This window comes from Staurois parvus, unplaced genomic scaffold, assembly GCF_062004578.1.
Source record: "Staurois parvus isolate SC_StPar_1 unplaced genomic scaffold, SC_StPar_1.0 ptg000133l, whole genome shotgun sequence".
NCBI classification, from domain to species: domain Eukaryota; kingdom Metazoa; phylum Chordata; class Amphibia; order Anura; family Ranidae; genus Staurois; species Staurois parvus.
The window spans coordinates 15297355-15312500 of NW_028317929.1; the positions used below are offsets into that span (position 1 = coordinate 15297355).

Genomic DNA, 15146 nt, shown 5'->3' on the forward strand with positions numbered 1-15146 from the left:
TTCCTGCTCAGGCCAATTTTCAATTGCGTGGTCATGCAACACTGTACCCATATGAAATTTTTATCATTTTTTCACACAAATTGAGCTTTCTTTTGGTGGTATTTAATTGCCACTGGGTGTTTTATTTTTTGCGCTATAAACGAAAACATGAGAAAAAAATTGGAAAAAATGTTTCTTTGTTTCTATTATAAAATTTTGCAAACCGGTAATTTTTCTTCACTGATGTGCGTTGATGAGACTGCACTGATGTGCACAGGTGGGTGGCACTGCTGGGAACTTGTGAGCAGCACTGGTGGGTGGCACTGCTGATGGATTGGTGCTGATCCGTCCTCTGACAATTGCCGGTTATCGGCAGTACTTTCCTCATGTTGTGACAGCGTGAGGAAAGTGCAGCTGATAACTGGCAACTGCATTTACCGGTGATGTTCTGTATCTTTGGACACAGCTGATCACGTGGTAAAAGGCCGCTGTGATTGGCCTTTTACCACATAACATGATCAGCTGTGTCCGTAGGATATGGAGATCGCCGGGGGCACGTGGGAGGTTACGTTGTGGGAGGACAACATATGACACCCTCCCAGAACTGGACAACTGCGCTTTAGCCATCATTCGGCTATAGCGCAGTTGGCAAGTGGTTAATTAATTTTTAATATTCAAAGCAAACACCCATCCATCCATGTCTCCATGCTTTATTTTGGTGAGAAATCACTTTGAGAAATACCCTCTGGCAGTGGCCATCTTGAGTAAGGACAAATGATTCATGTATCGTTTACTTCCTGGAATCCATCTGCCCTTAGCTCAGGCATAGGCTGAGCTGAAAACCCTCCCTCCTCTCTTGAAGACTGCTGGGATGTATGACATCATTTTGTGTAGGCATGGAAACCAGGAAGTAGCTGAAGAAATCTAAAAAAGAAAAAAAAGTAAATAAATGCTTTGCAGTCTTTTTACTAATGCTAGCAGCATAAGGATTACAAACCATTCCTGTTGATTGAGAGAGTGAAGTTCCACTTTAAGTAGTAATGTGAATGAGGATAGAGGCATACCTAAAATATTTTAAACCTGGAGTTGATCAGTTTTTAAAGTCTACCTCCTCTATACAACAGAATATGTTTTTCTTTACATTTTTACCATTTTTATTTTATTGAAATAACCGAGTATACATTCAGTCAGATCACCACAGTACGGATATTATATTGTACTGAAACGCGACATGGTATTCAGTTACAATAGAATGACATCAAGGAAGTGAGTGCCTTGGAGCCAAGGTGAGTTACATGGGGCCTAAGGGGCTAAGCGTATCAACATTACAGGTCTATCAGGCGACGGTCAAAGTCTTCTAGTAAAATGTGTCCCACAGGTCCCAGATTTTTATATTTAATTATTTTTTTTAATTTTGGCATTGTGTCAAAGTTTCTCTGTCATTAGAGAAAGTCCAGTAACAACTATTTGTACTTTTAGACCACAACAAAATTATATTTAGTAATGATCATGACATGAATCAAATAATTATGATAGACCAAAAAGAAATGCAGACAGTGCTGTGGTCAGGACTATGTAGTATACAGCACAGTTGACAGTGTGCAGTGGTCAGGAGTTTGTAAAGGAGAGTACAACCATCAGCATTTAAAATGTATCTATACGCAAAAGTGTTTTGTATTTTGGATAGAATGAGGAAAGGTTAGAACCCCTGTCAGGTTCTGCTGCAATCTGAGTCTTCATAAAGAGAGATTCCCCACACTTTCTCTTCTGGGACAACCTTTTACAACAGGAACTGAGGGAAAATCTGCAGCAGGGACACCGACAACAATAAAAACTGACTGAGGTTCTAGCATTGCCCTTAAAAATGTTTACTTCTGTCTGTGCTTTGTATGGGGACAATCTCTACGATAGAGCCTCTAACTGCGGTAAAACCTGATGTTCTAATCTTTGCCTACTTTATCCAAAACTAAAAAAAAAAAGTTTTGGCTATAGATGCACATTAACCACTTCAATACCAAGCACTTATACCCCCTTCCTGCCCAGGTAAATTTTTAGCTTTCAGCGTTGTCGCACTTTGAATGACAATTGCACGGTCATGCAACACTGTACCCATATGAAATTTTTATAATTTTTTCACACAAATAGAGCTTTCTTTTGGTGGTATTTAATCACCACTGAGTTTTATTTTTTTGATAAAACAAAAGAATGCCTGAAAGTTTTGAAAAAAAAAGCACTTTTCTTTCTATTTATTTGCAAAGATTTTTAACATAAAAACAATTTCTTCATAAATTTAGGTCAAAATGTATTCTGCTACATTTCTTTGGTGAAAATAATAGAATTTTTTTTTTTCAAATGTTTCTATTTTTTTTTATTACATTTTATTTTTTTTTTACTATTTTATTTTTCAGCACACTGTGACCAAAGCAATACAGCGTTACCATAGTAACATTGAACTGCTCTGGGCAAGTGATCAGGATTTTTTTTTTTTCTTTAAACACTTTATTAATGTTAATACCAATGCATTTCATTGATATTTGCAATCATTGTTACTGAATGAAACTGATTCATTCAGTCTTTTGTTGTGATTAGCTGTGATTGGGTAAAGCTGATCACATGATACACATTGGCTTTGATTGGCCCTGTCTGTATCGTGTGACTGCCTTGACCAGTCACAGCTAACAACATAATTGTATACAATGGATGGCACCTCCTAGATTGTAAGCTCCAAGGAGCAGGGCCCTCCTGACCCTCTTGTATTGAACTGTATTGGTGCTTTATTGTATCCCGTTATATTGTAAAGCGCTGAGCAAACTGTTGGCGCTATGTAAGTCCTATATAATAATAATAATAATAATAATAATAATAATGACAGGAAGCCATCCATTGTATACAATTGACATGTTATCTGCTGTGATTAATCACAGCGGTCACATGACACTGGCAACAGGCCAGTGTAGTGATATGTCATTGGCTGTGTCCCGTGGACACAGCCGGTGACAGATTGCGCGGTCTCGTGAGCGGCTCGTTATGACAGGATGTCATATGATGGCCAGTCACAACGGTGAGTGTCCTACCCAGCCGCCAATCTGCTATAGGCCAGGCGGGAAGGTTTTAAAGTCCCTACAAATGTTGTGTGTCAAGATGGCGGACGTGCGTCAGAAGCCAACAATGTGGTCCAAAATATTACTTTCGTCTTTTGTGCAGTTAAAACTAGACACTTGAAAATGACATGGATGTGGGCAAGGTATATTCCTGTTACTAGGACTGTGAAAGGCTGTCAAGAACCCCTAATTCTGGTAATATGGTTTAAATGTTGCTTACCGTGATCTGCTTGTGTATGTGTAGCAAACAATGGATGACAAGTGTTTGAGTGCGGAAGAATGTAGGACATTTTAAAGAATCCATTAGAATGGAGAGTATAAACCACTACCTGTAATAGAAAAAATAGTCCTCTCCAATGTACACACCCATTGCCTTTTAGATACACCAACACAGGTAGTCCCCGAGTTACGAACAACTCCTACTTACGAATGGAGGGAGAAACAAGAAGTGAGAGGAAATCTGCCTCTAGGAAGGGAAATTTACTCCTGTAAGTTATCATGGGAAAAAGGTGTCTTCACTGATGGTTTATCGCCAATCCTTGTTTCCCTGACAACCCAAAAAAAACCCGTTACAGAGGTGGTAACCCTTCCCTACGCTCTCCAAAAAACGTAGCTGTAGGTACACTTAAAAAATGTACCTGTTTCAACTTGCATACAAATCCAACTTAAGACAAACCTACAGAACCTATCGTGTTCATGACCGGGGACTGCCTGTACTTTGACCTAAAGGAGGAGATGAGGTTGGCCTGATGGTATGAGCGAATAGACAATGTTCACATACATGGGCAGTACAGTGGCTAAATGGTTAGCACTTCCGCCTGGCAGTACTAGGGTCGTTGATACAAACCCCAACCACGGCACCACCTGCCTGGAGTTTGCATGTTCTCCCTGTGCCTGCGTGGGTTTCCTCTGGGTACTCCAGTCTCCTCCCACGCTCCAAAGACATGCTGGTAGGTGAATTGATTCCTGTATAAATTGGCCCTAGTATGTGTATGTATGAATGTGAGTTAGGGACCTTAGATTGTACACCCCTTGAGGGTTAGGGACTGATGTGAATGTACAACATATATGTAAAGCGCTGCGTAAAAATTGATGGCGCTCTATAAGTACCTGAAATAAATAATACATACACTGAATACAAGTAGATAATAGGGATTAGATTTTGAGGAGAAGGCAGGAAATCATGCCATGCAAAATTCCCATGATCTATAATAAAACAACTGGAAATACTGGAAACTGTGAATCACACTGAAGGAGATTTATGGCTTTGCTAGGAATTAAAACAAAAAGAATAATGATAATAGATACACGTATTTCTCATAGGGTCTGACTAGCTTGGCCTTTCAATGATGTGAAACTTCAGTATTTTCCACATAAGAGAGGACACGCAGCAATAAGCCTACTATTAGTAGAATGGCAAAGGTTTAGAGCCTCTATAAAGTTTTTTTTTTTTTTTTTCTATCCCTGTTGAAGATTTCCACTTTAAAGAATAGCTTTGTGAATTTTTTTTTAATATCTTTTAGTGATGCACCGATATATCGGCCACCAAGAATTATTGGCTGAAAATAGGGTCATCAGCGTTTTGCTGATCGGGGGGGAGGGGGGGGGGTGCAAATAATAATTGGCTTCAATGCAAAACGCCTCTGTTTATATTTTTCATATTTTCTGTCCAATTTTTGTGTTCCTTTCAGTAAGTTATTTTGTGTGGATTGTGTTTTTTTCTTTCAAATTCGTATTCATTCAAATTCATGACATTATTTAAAAGTCACATATAATACAATTCTATATATAATATATATATATAAAATCAGGTCCCAGCTTCAGTGTAGAGGAGGGACAGATGAATGGGGGAATTGATACTTTTTTTTAATTTTCCCTGCAGGTTGAACGAAAAAAAAAACTACAAATGTATGGGCTGCTTAACTTTGCATAGTGAACAAGCTATTTGATTACAAGTAAATTATTAACCACTTGATCTCTGGAAGGTTTTACCCCCTTCATGACCAGACCGTTTTTTTGCTATTCAGCAGTGTGCTACTTTCAGCAATTGCTCTGTCTTTTTTTTTTTTTTTTTTTTTTCTTCACATAAATAGAGCTTTCTTTTGGTGGTATTTAATCACCAATGGGTTTTTATATTTTTTTATTATATAAACAGAAAAATACCGTACAGTTTGAAAAAAAAAACAAAAAATGTATTTTTCTTTAGTCTGCCACATTTTTTGGTAGAAATAACCCAGATCAGTTTATATTTCTTAGTCTGCGTGAAAGTTAGTCTACAATCTATGATTGAGAGATATATATATCTCAATCATATATATATGTGTGTGTGTATTTAAAAAACTCAGTTTCGGTTTTGCCAAAGTGCATCCTGAATTTTTGGTTTCGGTCCAGAATTTTCATGTTGGTGCACCACTTGTTTTTTTTTTTGTTCTACCATGCAGTGGGGCTATGTCTGTATTGCATGTGTTAACGGCTCGTTTATTTTTAGGGGAACACAGGCTATACTTACCTGATCCTTTTGTTCGTGCAGGAAAACGCCTCTCCCCCACATTTAGTGGTGGACTGCTCCAACAGTCCTCACGTCCAGAGCTGGACTATGGACGTGATGACGTCAGGAACAGTCCATTCACAAGACCGCTAGTGTGCATGGGAGCAGGAGCAGTGGGGACTGGTCTTGTACTCGCGGGAACGGAACATTAGGTAAGCATGTCTTTGGTCTTCAAATCTTCAAGACAAAATCGAGCAGTTAACTCATGCAGTGGAGGCACAGCCCTACTGCATGGGAGAAAAAAAAGTTCCCAAAGTTCTTTAACCAATTGAGGACTTTGGGAGTATGAGGGACCCCAAAAACCCTTTAATGTATTACTAAACCCACAACGGTAAAATCAGTCTCTGTATGCATTATAGCATGCTTGTTATACTCGCTGTGGAACTTAAGGGGTTAGTCCTCTGCATTGTGTAAAAACGCTGTTTGATCCTGACTTCTCTGATCCTCCCCTTCTTCCAGTGTCCTCTTAAATCCTGATAAGATAAATTGTGTGGAGTCGCTCTGTATGTGCTCAGTTTGGTGTGTAGTTTGGTAGAGAGGGTTTTTTTTTTTTTTCCTTGGGAGAGTGTATGTGATCAGCACTGTCCAGAGGTTAGGGGTCCTGCATCTTCCTAGAGCAGAATGAAAACTCCTCCTACAAGCTTTAACATGTGCTTTGCTGGACACTGATAGAAGTCACAAGACTGCTCTAACTGCTGATGAGAATGTATTTAGCAGTTTATATTTACTAAACTAATTCCATTTTCTGTGTGCTGTGGGAGACCAGACATAGTAAATGCAGGGTCCTGGGTTTAGTAACAGTTTAAGTACTGTGGGTGAACCTCATATATCCAGTGCTTCTTTACCTGGCCCATAAGCTTTGTGAGGCAAAATTAGGAGGGCCTTCTATTTTGCAGAAGTGCAGACAGCAGCTACTGTGTAAATAAAGTACTCAAGTCGCAATGATGTTGCATCAAAGTAGTGCAGGGAATGTTTTAAGGCACTGCGACTTGATTCACATTGATTGGAATAGCCACCTATGAAATTATCGTGTCTTCACTTGTCGTACGACTCTGTGTTGCAAGTTGCAAAAACTGTTTCTATAAATGATATAATTAAGCCTTCGTTAACTTTAATTAGCTGTAATTATCTCACCCCCCCCCCCATTTCCTTTTTTTAACAAGTCAATTTGCCCATTTTGTCCAATTTAATTGTCACATTAAACAGAACAAATCACAGAAATATATGTTTTTGGCTTTAGATTACATAGAAAATAGTTTTTGCCCAAAAGCCTTGTTTGTCCAGAAAAAAGACATATGTATTACTTTGGCATAATAAGCACTAAAGGTTATGCTGAAACAGGCGCTAAAGTTGTTTAAAAAAGAAAAAAAAATTGTGCTGCTTTAACCACTTTAGCTATGAAAGATTTTACACCCCTTTTAATGACCAGGCCATTTTTTGCTGTTCGGCACTGCACTACTTTAACTGGTAATTGTTCGGTCATGCAACACTGTACCCAAAGTAAATAATTAAATTTATATAATTTTTTTTCACACAAATCAAGCTTTGGTGGCGTTTGATCGCCACTATTTTTTATATTCCATAAATGAAAGACCATAAATGATGAAAAAAACATTTTTTTACTTTCTGCTATGAAACATTCAGTGAACAAATTTAAAAAATCTAATTTCTTCATACATTTAGGTCACAATACTTTCTGCTACATAATTTTGGTTACAAAAATCCCAATAAGTATATATTAACTGGTTTGCGTGAAAGTTATACCTCCCACAAACAGTGGTATGTATACTGGAATTTGTATTTGTTTTTTCTTTTTTATACTAGTAATGGTGATGATCAGTGACTTATAGTGGGACTGTGATAGTGTGACATGCAATCTGGCATTGATGCTTGTGGTGGGGGGAACTGACTGACTGCCACTGACATCTCCAGTGACACTAATACAGTGATGAGTGCTAATATTATACATTGTTGCTGTACTAATGAAACTGGCTGGGAAGGGGTTAACATCTCAGGGCAATCAGTTGTGTGACCAACAAGTGTTAAGCAGGCCATACATGGGTCGAATGCCGAACGATTTTTCAGTCGAAAACATCGTTCGTTCTGTAATCTGATGTGGCCACCAATGACTTTTAAAATCTGTTGTTTTTCACGAATTTTCCAGCATGCCCAAGAAACGAAATGGGGAGGAACCATGAAAATTGGCCGATGCCATTGCCCCACTAAACAGAGCAAAAATCAGCCGATTATTCTTAGGTCCAATTTTCAAAGTAAAAATCATTTGAAAATCGATCCATGTATGGCCGGCCTTAATGTGTGTACTGTGTGCTGCTTTTCACTAAACATTGATTTGTTTATTTTCCCTGCATTGCAGGGAAAAGAAACAAAGTGATTGTTACTTCTGTATAGAGCCATGTGTTGTTTATCAACACAGGGCTCCAGGCTGTGATTGGACACAGCTGATCAGCAGGTCCAGGCTGTGGATCATTGTCCAGGTTCTGCTGATGAACTCCCGTTGTGTAAAATCACAGGGAAAGTAGGCGCGCGCCCCTAACCTGGAAACAGGCAGCGTTGAACCAGTACATTGTGGTGCCTGTAGCTGCCGCCCAGCCGCAGTATATGTACTGTAGTGGGTCGACAAGAGGTTAAACATTAAATTCTTTCTAACACACAATGCATTTACTTTTAGAATTTGAGAAGTTTTGCTATGAATACATCCTCTCAAAGTGGCAAAATCTTCATGTTTCTTTGATCCGGAATAGGGATCTCGCACATACTGTATTTTGGAGCTGCTTGGAGGGATGCCGGGCCAGTCTATTCACACACGTTCTGGGCCTGCTGTGTTTGGCTTTTCAGCTGTGTGCACACTTTATGGATAAATCATGGCATATTGTGCTATTTTCAGATCAAAGAATAGGAATATGAAACTGCAGTACAGTTTGTGTTACAGTGCTTGATGGAAATTAATGAATATTGTTTGGAAGAGAAAAATTTGCTGGGCGACTTTTTAACCCATGCTGTGTATGTTTGTGTTCGGAAAGAAACTTGGTTATTAGGAACAAAAGTAGCATAGTGTGTGTATGCATGTAGAGTAAAAGTAATGTTTTCTTATGACTTGGCTGTATGTGGGCCACATACTCAGAATCTGATCCCTTTTTCTTCATTAGCAGTATGCTTGGAATGTACCATGCTAAAACAAAATGTGTGCTGCCTCCTTAGGACATACCATGTCCCCTATTCTCATCCCAGTAATATGGTCTGATTGGTATTGCCACCAGTACTTCTAGCACCCCAGAGGCTGCTTGCACATACTTTTTTAGATTTGGCGGCCTTTATAGGTGGTTGTTTGACCTTTTATATATATAAATCTGGAAAAGTGTTACTTTTTTATGTTGGGGGCTAACCTTTAACCACTTGCCTTCCAGAGGATTTACCCCCCCTTCCTGACTAGGCCATTTTCTTGCGATACGGTGCTGCATTATTTTAACTGACAATTGTGCGGTCATGCAGCACTGCACCCAAATTAAATTCATGACCTTTCTTTCGGTGGTATTTGATCGCCTCTGTGGTTTTAAAAGTTTTTGCTCTATAAACAAAAAAAGACTGACAATTTTGAAAAAAAAACAAACAATATTTTTGACTTTTTGCTATAAAACATATCCAGTAAAAAAAAATTAAAAATCAAATTTCATCCTAAGTTTAAGCCAAAATGTATTCTGCTACATGTCTTTGCTAAAAAAAAAAAATCCCAATGTGTATAAATTAATTGGTTTATGTGGAAGTTATAGCTTTTACAAATGGCAGTATATATAATGGATTTTTTTTTTATACTAGTAATGGCAGCAATCAATGACTTATAGCAGGACTGCATCGGGCATTCTGGCGCTGACACTAACTGCTACTGACATCTCCAGTGACACTAATACCAGTTCTAAAAAAAAAAAAAAAGCTTTGACACTGCTGACACTGGGCAGGAAGGTGTTAACATCTGAGGCAATCAAAGGGTTAACTGTGTGCTGTAAGCTGTTTTTCTAAGTGTGCTATGTGTGATTTACTGTGTAAGCATGCTGCTTTGTATTGCTCTGCTATGCAGAGCAATACAAAGCAGCATGCTGGAGCTGACGGGAGAGATCTGTATGGTTTACATACAGACCTCTCCTCTGTCAGTGTTCCTTGGTGATCACCGGGTGCCGACGGGGAATCTCCGGCCGGCACTGGGTGATCGACAGCCATAGCCACCAGTGGCGCCGCACGCACCCCCTACCCGGAAATGCAAAATCACGTGTATATATGTAATTTTTGTGCGGTCCTGTAGTAGTATTTGTGGTATAAGGCGGCCGGGAAGTTGTTAAAATGTTGAAGATGGCAAAAGCCAGCCCTGTATGGTAAAGTGCTGCCTGTTGATCCCCTCAGGAATCGTTCCCACCTGAACAAAGACATTGTTGAGTGAATGATTTGTGTACATAATACAGGCCATACATGGGTCGATTTCCAAACACATTTTTTTTAGAAAATCGGAAATTTTGTGCATTTTGTAATCCGATGGTGCCGCTATTGATTTTGAAGTTCAACCAACCAAGCCTTTAATTTCACATCACGTTGCTACAGAAAAGAATTTTATTTTCTTTCAAGGTCACAGCTCGTGCTCATTTGTTGTTCAATTATATTTCTCGCACAATTCTCCCATCATTGATTAGAAATTTGTTCGTTTTTCAAAACCTTTCCAACATGCCTGATCGCTCAAATTTGATGGTCGCTTGAAAATCGGCTGTTGCTGTGGCCACTAATAGTGCGAAATTCGAAAAAAATTCTTAAAGGTTTTCAAAGGAAAACTCTTTTGGAATTTGACCCTTGTATTCTGCCTGTCCTCCATTCATAAATCACATTTAATTCATAGAAGCTAAAGTACCAGCTGGGTGTAAAGGGTGGGCATATCCTAGCACTCTTGTTGAGTGCTAGTGACAACTTCTCAGTTCTGTTACCCTAGATGATTTTGGTGGAGAGGGTGGGGGTTGTTTGGGGGAAAGGTTCAAGGAAACCAGCAGCACAAGGTGCATTAATAATAAGTCATGTCCCTTGTGCTGATATTTTGTGTTTATTTTGACTACACATAGGCATTAAAACAACTCTGGGCTGGGGAGAAAAAAAGGGTAAAAGCTTGTTAACTCTAGGCGTAAATGAAAAGACTGTATTACTTATCTTACCCTTACTCTGGCAAACTTTGGCATTCTCTTCTCCCAGTGGTGCAGTGGGCAGTCCCACTGTGACATCAAGTACAATGCAGGGCTATTAACTCTACATTGTTTGTTTGTAAAGGAGGCATGCATGCAATCATGGACAGAGTGCCTTAATCTGTCCGACCGAATTTTAATCCATGTATGGCTGTTCCTGTTCATGAGAAGTCAACGTATCATTTAACTTTTCACGAACAGGCTTGATGGTACGTTTTTCCTTGATCAGCGTGTTCAACCAATTGGCGCTTGAGTCCCACTGTCAGAATAAAATGACACAGCAGGGAGGATTTCCCCATCTACCTCAAATGTGTGAATGGGGAAACTCAGGGTTTTTTTTTTTTTTAATTAACTAGCTATCCAATCTTAGTACAGCGATCTCCCCTGCTGTGCTATTGTGTTCTGCCAGGGGGCCCCCTCCCCCACCAGAACACTCCGGGCAGCGCTCTCAGCCATTGGCTGAGATTACTGATCGGGAGCTGATTGGCAGACCTTTTTCGCTCATGCTCCTTCGACAGAAGCCAGCTGCCGTACACACAGGTCAAATGTCACCCAGTTTCTATTGAACCGGCTGATGCCGCCCAATGTTCGGCTCATGTGTACTAGGCTTTAGTCTAAGGCTGCTTTCACACTGATCAGAAAAAAAAAAGTGGAAGAAAAACACATGACCATTAAATCCTAGAACTCTTTACAATGGTCACTTGAAGATCCGTTGCATTTTTTTCCTGCATGCTGCAGTTCTGGAGTGGTTTGAAAAAATCCAAAACAAAACCTCTTCCTATTGCAATGAATAGAAAACCTATCTAAACTGCACTTGTGGTTGTGTTTTTTGAGTCGCATGTCCTTTTTTCACAGATGCTATATATTGGAAACGCACCAAAAGCTCATATGTGTTTTTACTTCATTTTTGCAGTGGAGCAGTGTGAAGGTAGCCTTAATTGTACATTCCTATATACATTTTTTGAGTTGTAGGAGTTCTAGATAGTATCAATAACATTGTGGTTTCTCATCTTTGCAGTTTTGGTTCAGAGTCAAAATCTGATATTTTTTTTTCCTGCTGATCCTTGGTCCCTGATTAGCAGTATGTCTGGAATGTAGCGTATCAAAACAAAATGGGTGCTGACGACTTAGGACACATCCTTCAGTGCCCGCTTGCATATCTCAGTAACATGGTCTGTTTAACCCTATGAGAACTAGCGCAAATCCTAATTGTCTTTCCTTTCTCTTTTCCTGGCAGAATGATGAAAAACGTAGCCTCGCACTGGGAGGCCATGTGGGTTTCGACAGTCTTCCGGATCAGCTTGTTAGTAAATCTGTCACCCAAGGCTTCTGCTTCAACATCCTCTGCGTGGGTAAGCTGAATGTGGACTTATATATTTATCAAGCTGTGAATAAAGGTTATCTAGTCAGTTTTACGGTTTACATATTTGTACGGTAACACTACTTTTGGACTGCAATTGTTCTTTCTATTTGAGAACTGTCATTACAGGTCCACACTGTTGTAAACGGTATTTTGTTTACAGTTGGCCTGTCTGCATCTGTAGAAGAGTGCGAAGGAAATCATCTGCTACATACGTTTGATTCATTTTCTCCACTTCCAGTAGCCAATAATGATTATTACTCTTTTGTAATGCACTTGCATAAAGAGTGGAGATCACAAACCGCTGGAAATTTCTTAAACATGCCAAGCACAACTCAATACAGGCGGAGCTCAGTTGTGTACCTACAAACAGTAGCCAGAAATAAGATGCACACCTTGATAAAGTCTAAGCGGAGGTGACCGTGACCCTCTCCTGATCGTGATCCTGGCTTGCTGCTTGACCTCACTCTTGCTTGATCTCCTGTGCTTGTTCCAGCTTGTTTCCAGACTCTTCTGCTTTTACCTTTGCTCATCCGTGTATGATCCTAAGATCTACCTTCCAGGCCCTGTCTGGGATTCCCACACAACCAATGCACGGGCTGTCTACCACTGCTGCTTGTGAGCTGTTCTCTCATCTGCATTAACCACCAACCCTACGGACCATCTTTATTGATCATCACCTACCATCCAGGTCCCAACACCTGTGCTACCCTGAGCCTCATACACCTGTTCCCACATTCAGGGCTAGAGCCACAAGGGAAGCCCTCTCATCCTCCCACCTCCACCAAGGAGAAGAGTGCCATTATTGCTCAGCCATTATACAGAGGCATCATCTATTTCCTGTACATAGATACCTTCAGAGGAGAGAGTTGGTATTGACGCAGCACTTTTGGAGGAACAACCTGTTACTATTAGCAACACTGCATACTTGGATAGTCCCAAAAGCACAAATGACCATCCTAGAGATGGGTGGTCACGGGATGACGGTGAGTGTCAGTCCATGTGGGGCACCAGTCTGAGCACAGTGGAGCACTATTGTACAAGGAGTTCACAATCAAGAATTTTAGAACTTTATTCTCACTTACTGGGACTGAATAATAATTATCCGTATCAATATTGCTTTTCATATATTGCCACAGAGTTTTTAATATTTTTCACTATTTATGCATGGTCCATATGATATTCACTTATGGTGTTTAAAGCGAAGCTCCACCCTAAAGGGGAAGTTCCGCTTTAAGGACTGCTCCCCATTAAGGATTGGCACCTTTGGGGGGCAGGGGGAGTGGGTACCCAAATTTGACAGGTACCCGCTCCCATTCATGCGCATGCGCAGTGGACACCTGGCTGTGAAGCCGCAAGCTGTCACAGCCAGGTGCCCACACTGAAGATGCCGGCCTCCTGGAATACAGGATGGCCGGTGAAACAGGCTGCGGGGGATGCACCGCGGGACCGAGGGACAGGTAAGTGGCTGTTTTTTTAAAAGTCAGCAGCTACAGTTTTTGTAGCTGCTGACTTTTATTTTTGACAGAGTGAGTGGAACTCCGCTTTAAAGACTGCCTGCGCTTGACACCAGCATTTTAGCAGACTCTCCACATATGACAGGATTGGGACGCAAAGCTGGAATTCCTTTAGATAGTTACAGTATGTCTGCACTACACAGCTCTGGATGGGAATGCTACTGAGGCTTGATGGAGTTGCTGGAGTAGGAATATGGTGCTCTGCACAGTCATGACCTGGTTGGTTGTTATCCCTGTGTTCCTGGAGTCTACTTGATTGTGTTTTTAATTCCTATCCAATAGTGCATTTGGTGCTACGGAATTACCATAGCACCTGGAAATAGTGCTTTACTATATCAGTCTGTTCCTGTATGCAGAGCTCTCATGTTTATGGATACCTGTATGTAAGCTTCTTGCTTTGTTGCTGCTACATTTGTATGTCAAAGCCTGGTATTTTCTGCTCAGGATTAGCATTTACTGTGGAACTAGCATTTGCATGTTCATAGTCTGGCTAATGTTGTAGTGCTGATATCTTTGCAGTCAATTTTCCATGGCTTTGGTATTGGGTAGGGAGCTCTAATTAGCTCAGATTCCATCTTCAGTTGCCATTTGGAGCTATACATGTGAAATACAAATATAGTGCGTTTGCTCCTCCTTTCATGCTCAGTCACCATATAACTGATTTCCATCTGTCTGTGGAGTATTTCCGATAGTGTCATGCTTATTCGTGTTGCATACAGATTCGGACTGTTTGCACATTGCTGATTTTTTTTTTTGTTCATTCATGCTGACATGCTTTGAGCTTCACTGTTTTGCCAGTGTTTTTTGCCCTTGTCCTTAATTCCCTTAACTCTTTAATGTATGCTGATGTTCAGGTGTATGGCTGGCCGAGTGGGAGGAGAACAACATTTTTAATCCGTGGGATATTTTTAGGTGGGGGTATACATTTACTCTACTGTGTGATTCATTAAAGTGTATTTTGATACCATCATAACATTTCCAGTTTTACAAATGAGATGCACCTTAGAAAATAGCAGCTGGAGAATAAAAGTTGCTGTGGGGCAAAAATAAATATAAATAATAATGCTAGGACATGCTTGAGGAGAGGAAGGTATTACTGCAAATCTGGGCTGACTTTTATTGTTTAGGTGTGTCCTGTGGACTACTTATTTTTTCTTTTTATTTAAACAGTAAATTGGGTCGTGCCTTGAAATTGCCTTCAACACCCCACTCTGGACTGCTGAAAAATGTTTCTATGTAGTGGGCTCTACCCTGCACAGGTTGGAGGGTGATAAAACCGTGCAGTTAAGCTGCTTTTGCCACCCCCAAATGCTCCCACTTTAGTTGCAGCAGCGGGTATACACATGCTGTGGCCACAGCTGGAAGTATACCTCCAGGTTAATGGGGTTGCATTACAACCACCCCGTAAAT

General features: G+C 40.3%; 1 protein-coding gene across 3 annotated transcripts in view; it reads left to right on the forward strand.

Annotated features, from left to right (window-relative positions):
- Positions 1-15146, forward strand: part of SEPTIN8 (septin 8) — a 160358-nt gene that overhangs the window by 63183 nt on the left and 82029 nt on the right. For all 3 annotated transcript variants that reach the window (XM_089673049.1, XM_089673050.1, XM_089673048.1), the window contains exon 2: positions 12097-12211. In XM_089673049.1, coding sequence (XP_089529175.1) covers positions 12097-12211 — 115 coding nt within the window. The remainder of the gene's footprint in view (positions 1-12096; positions 12212-15146) is intronic.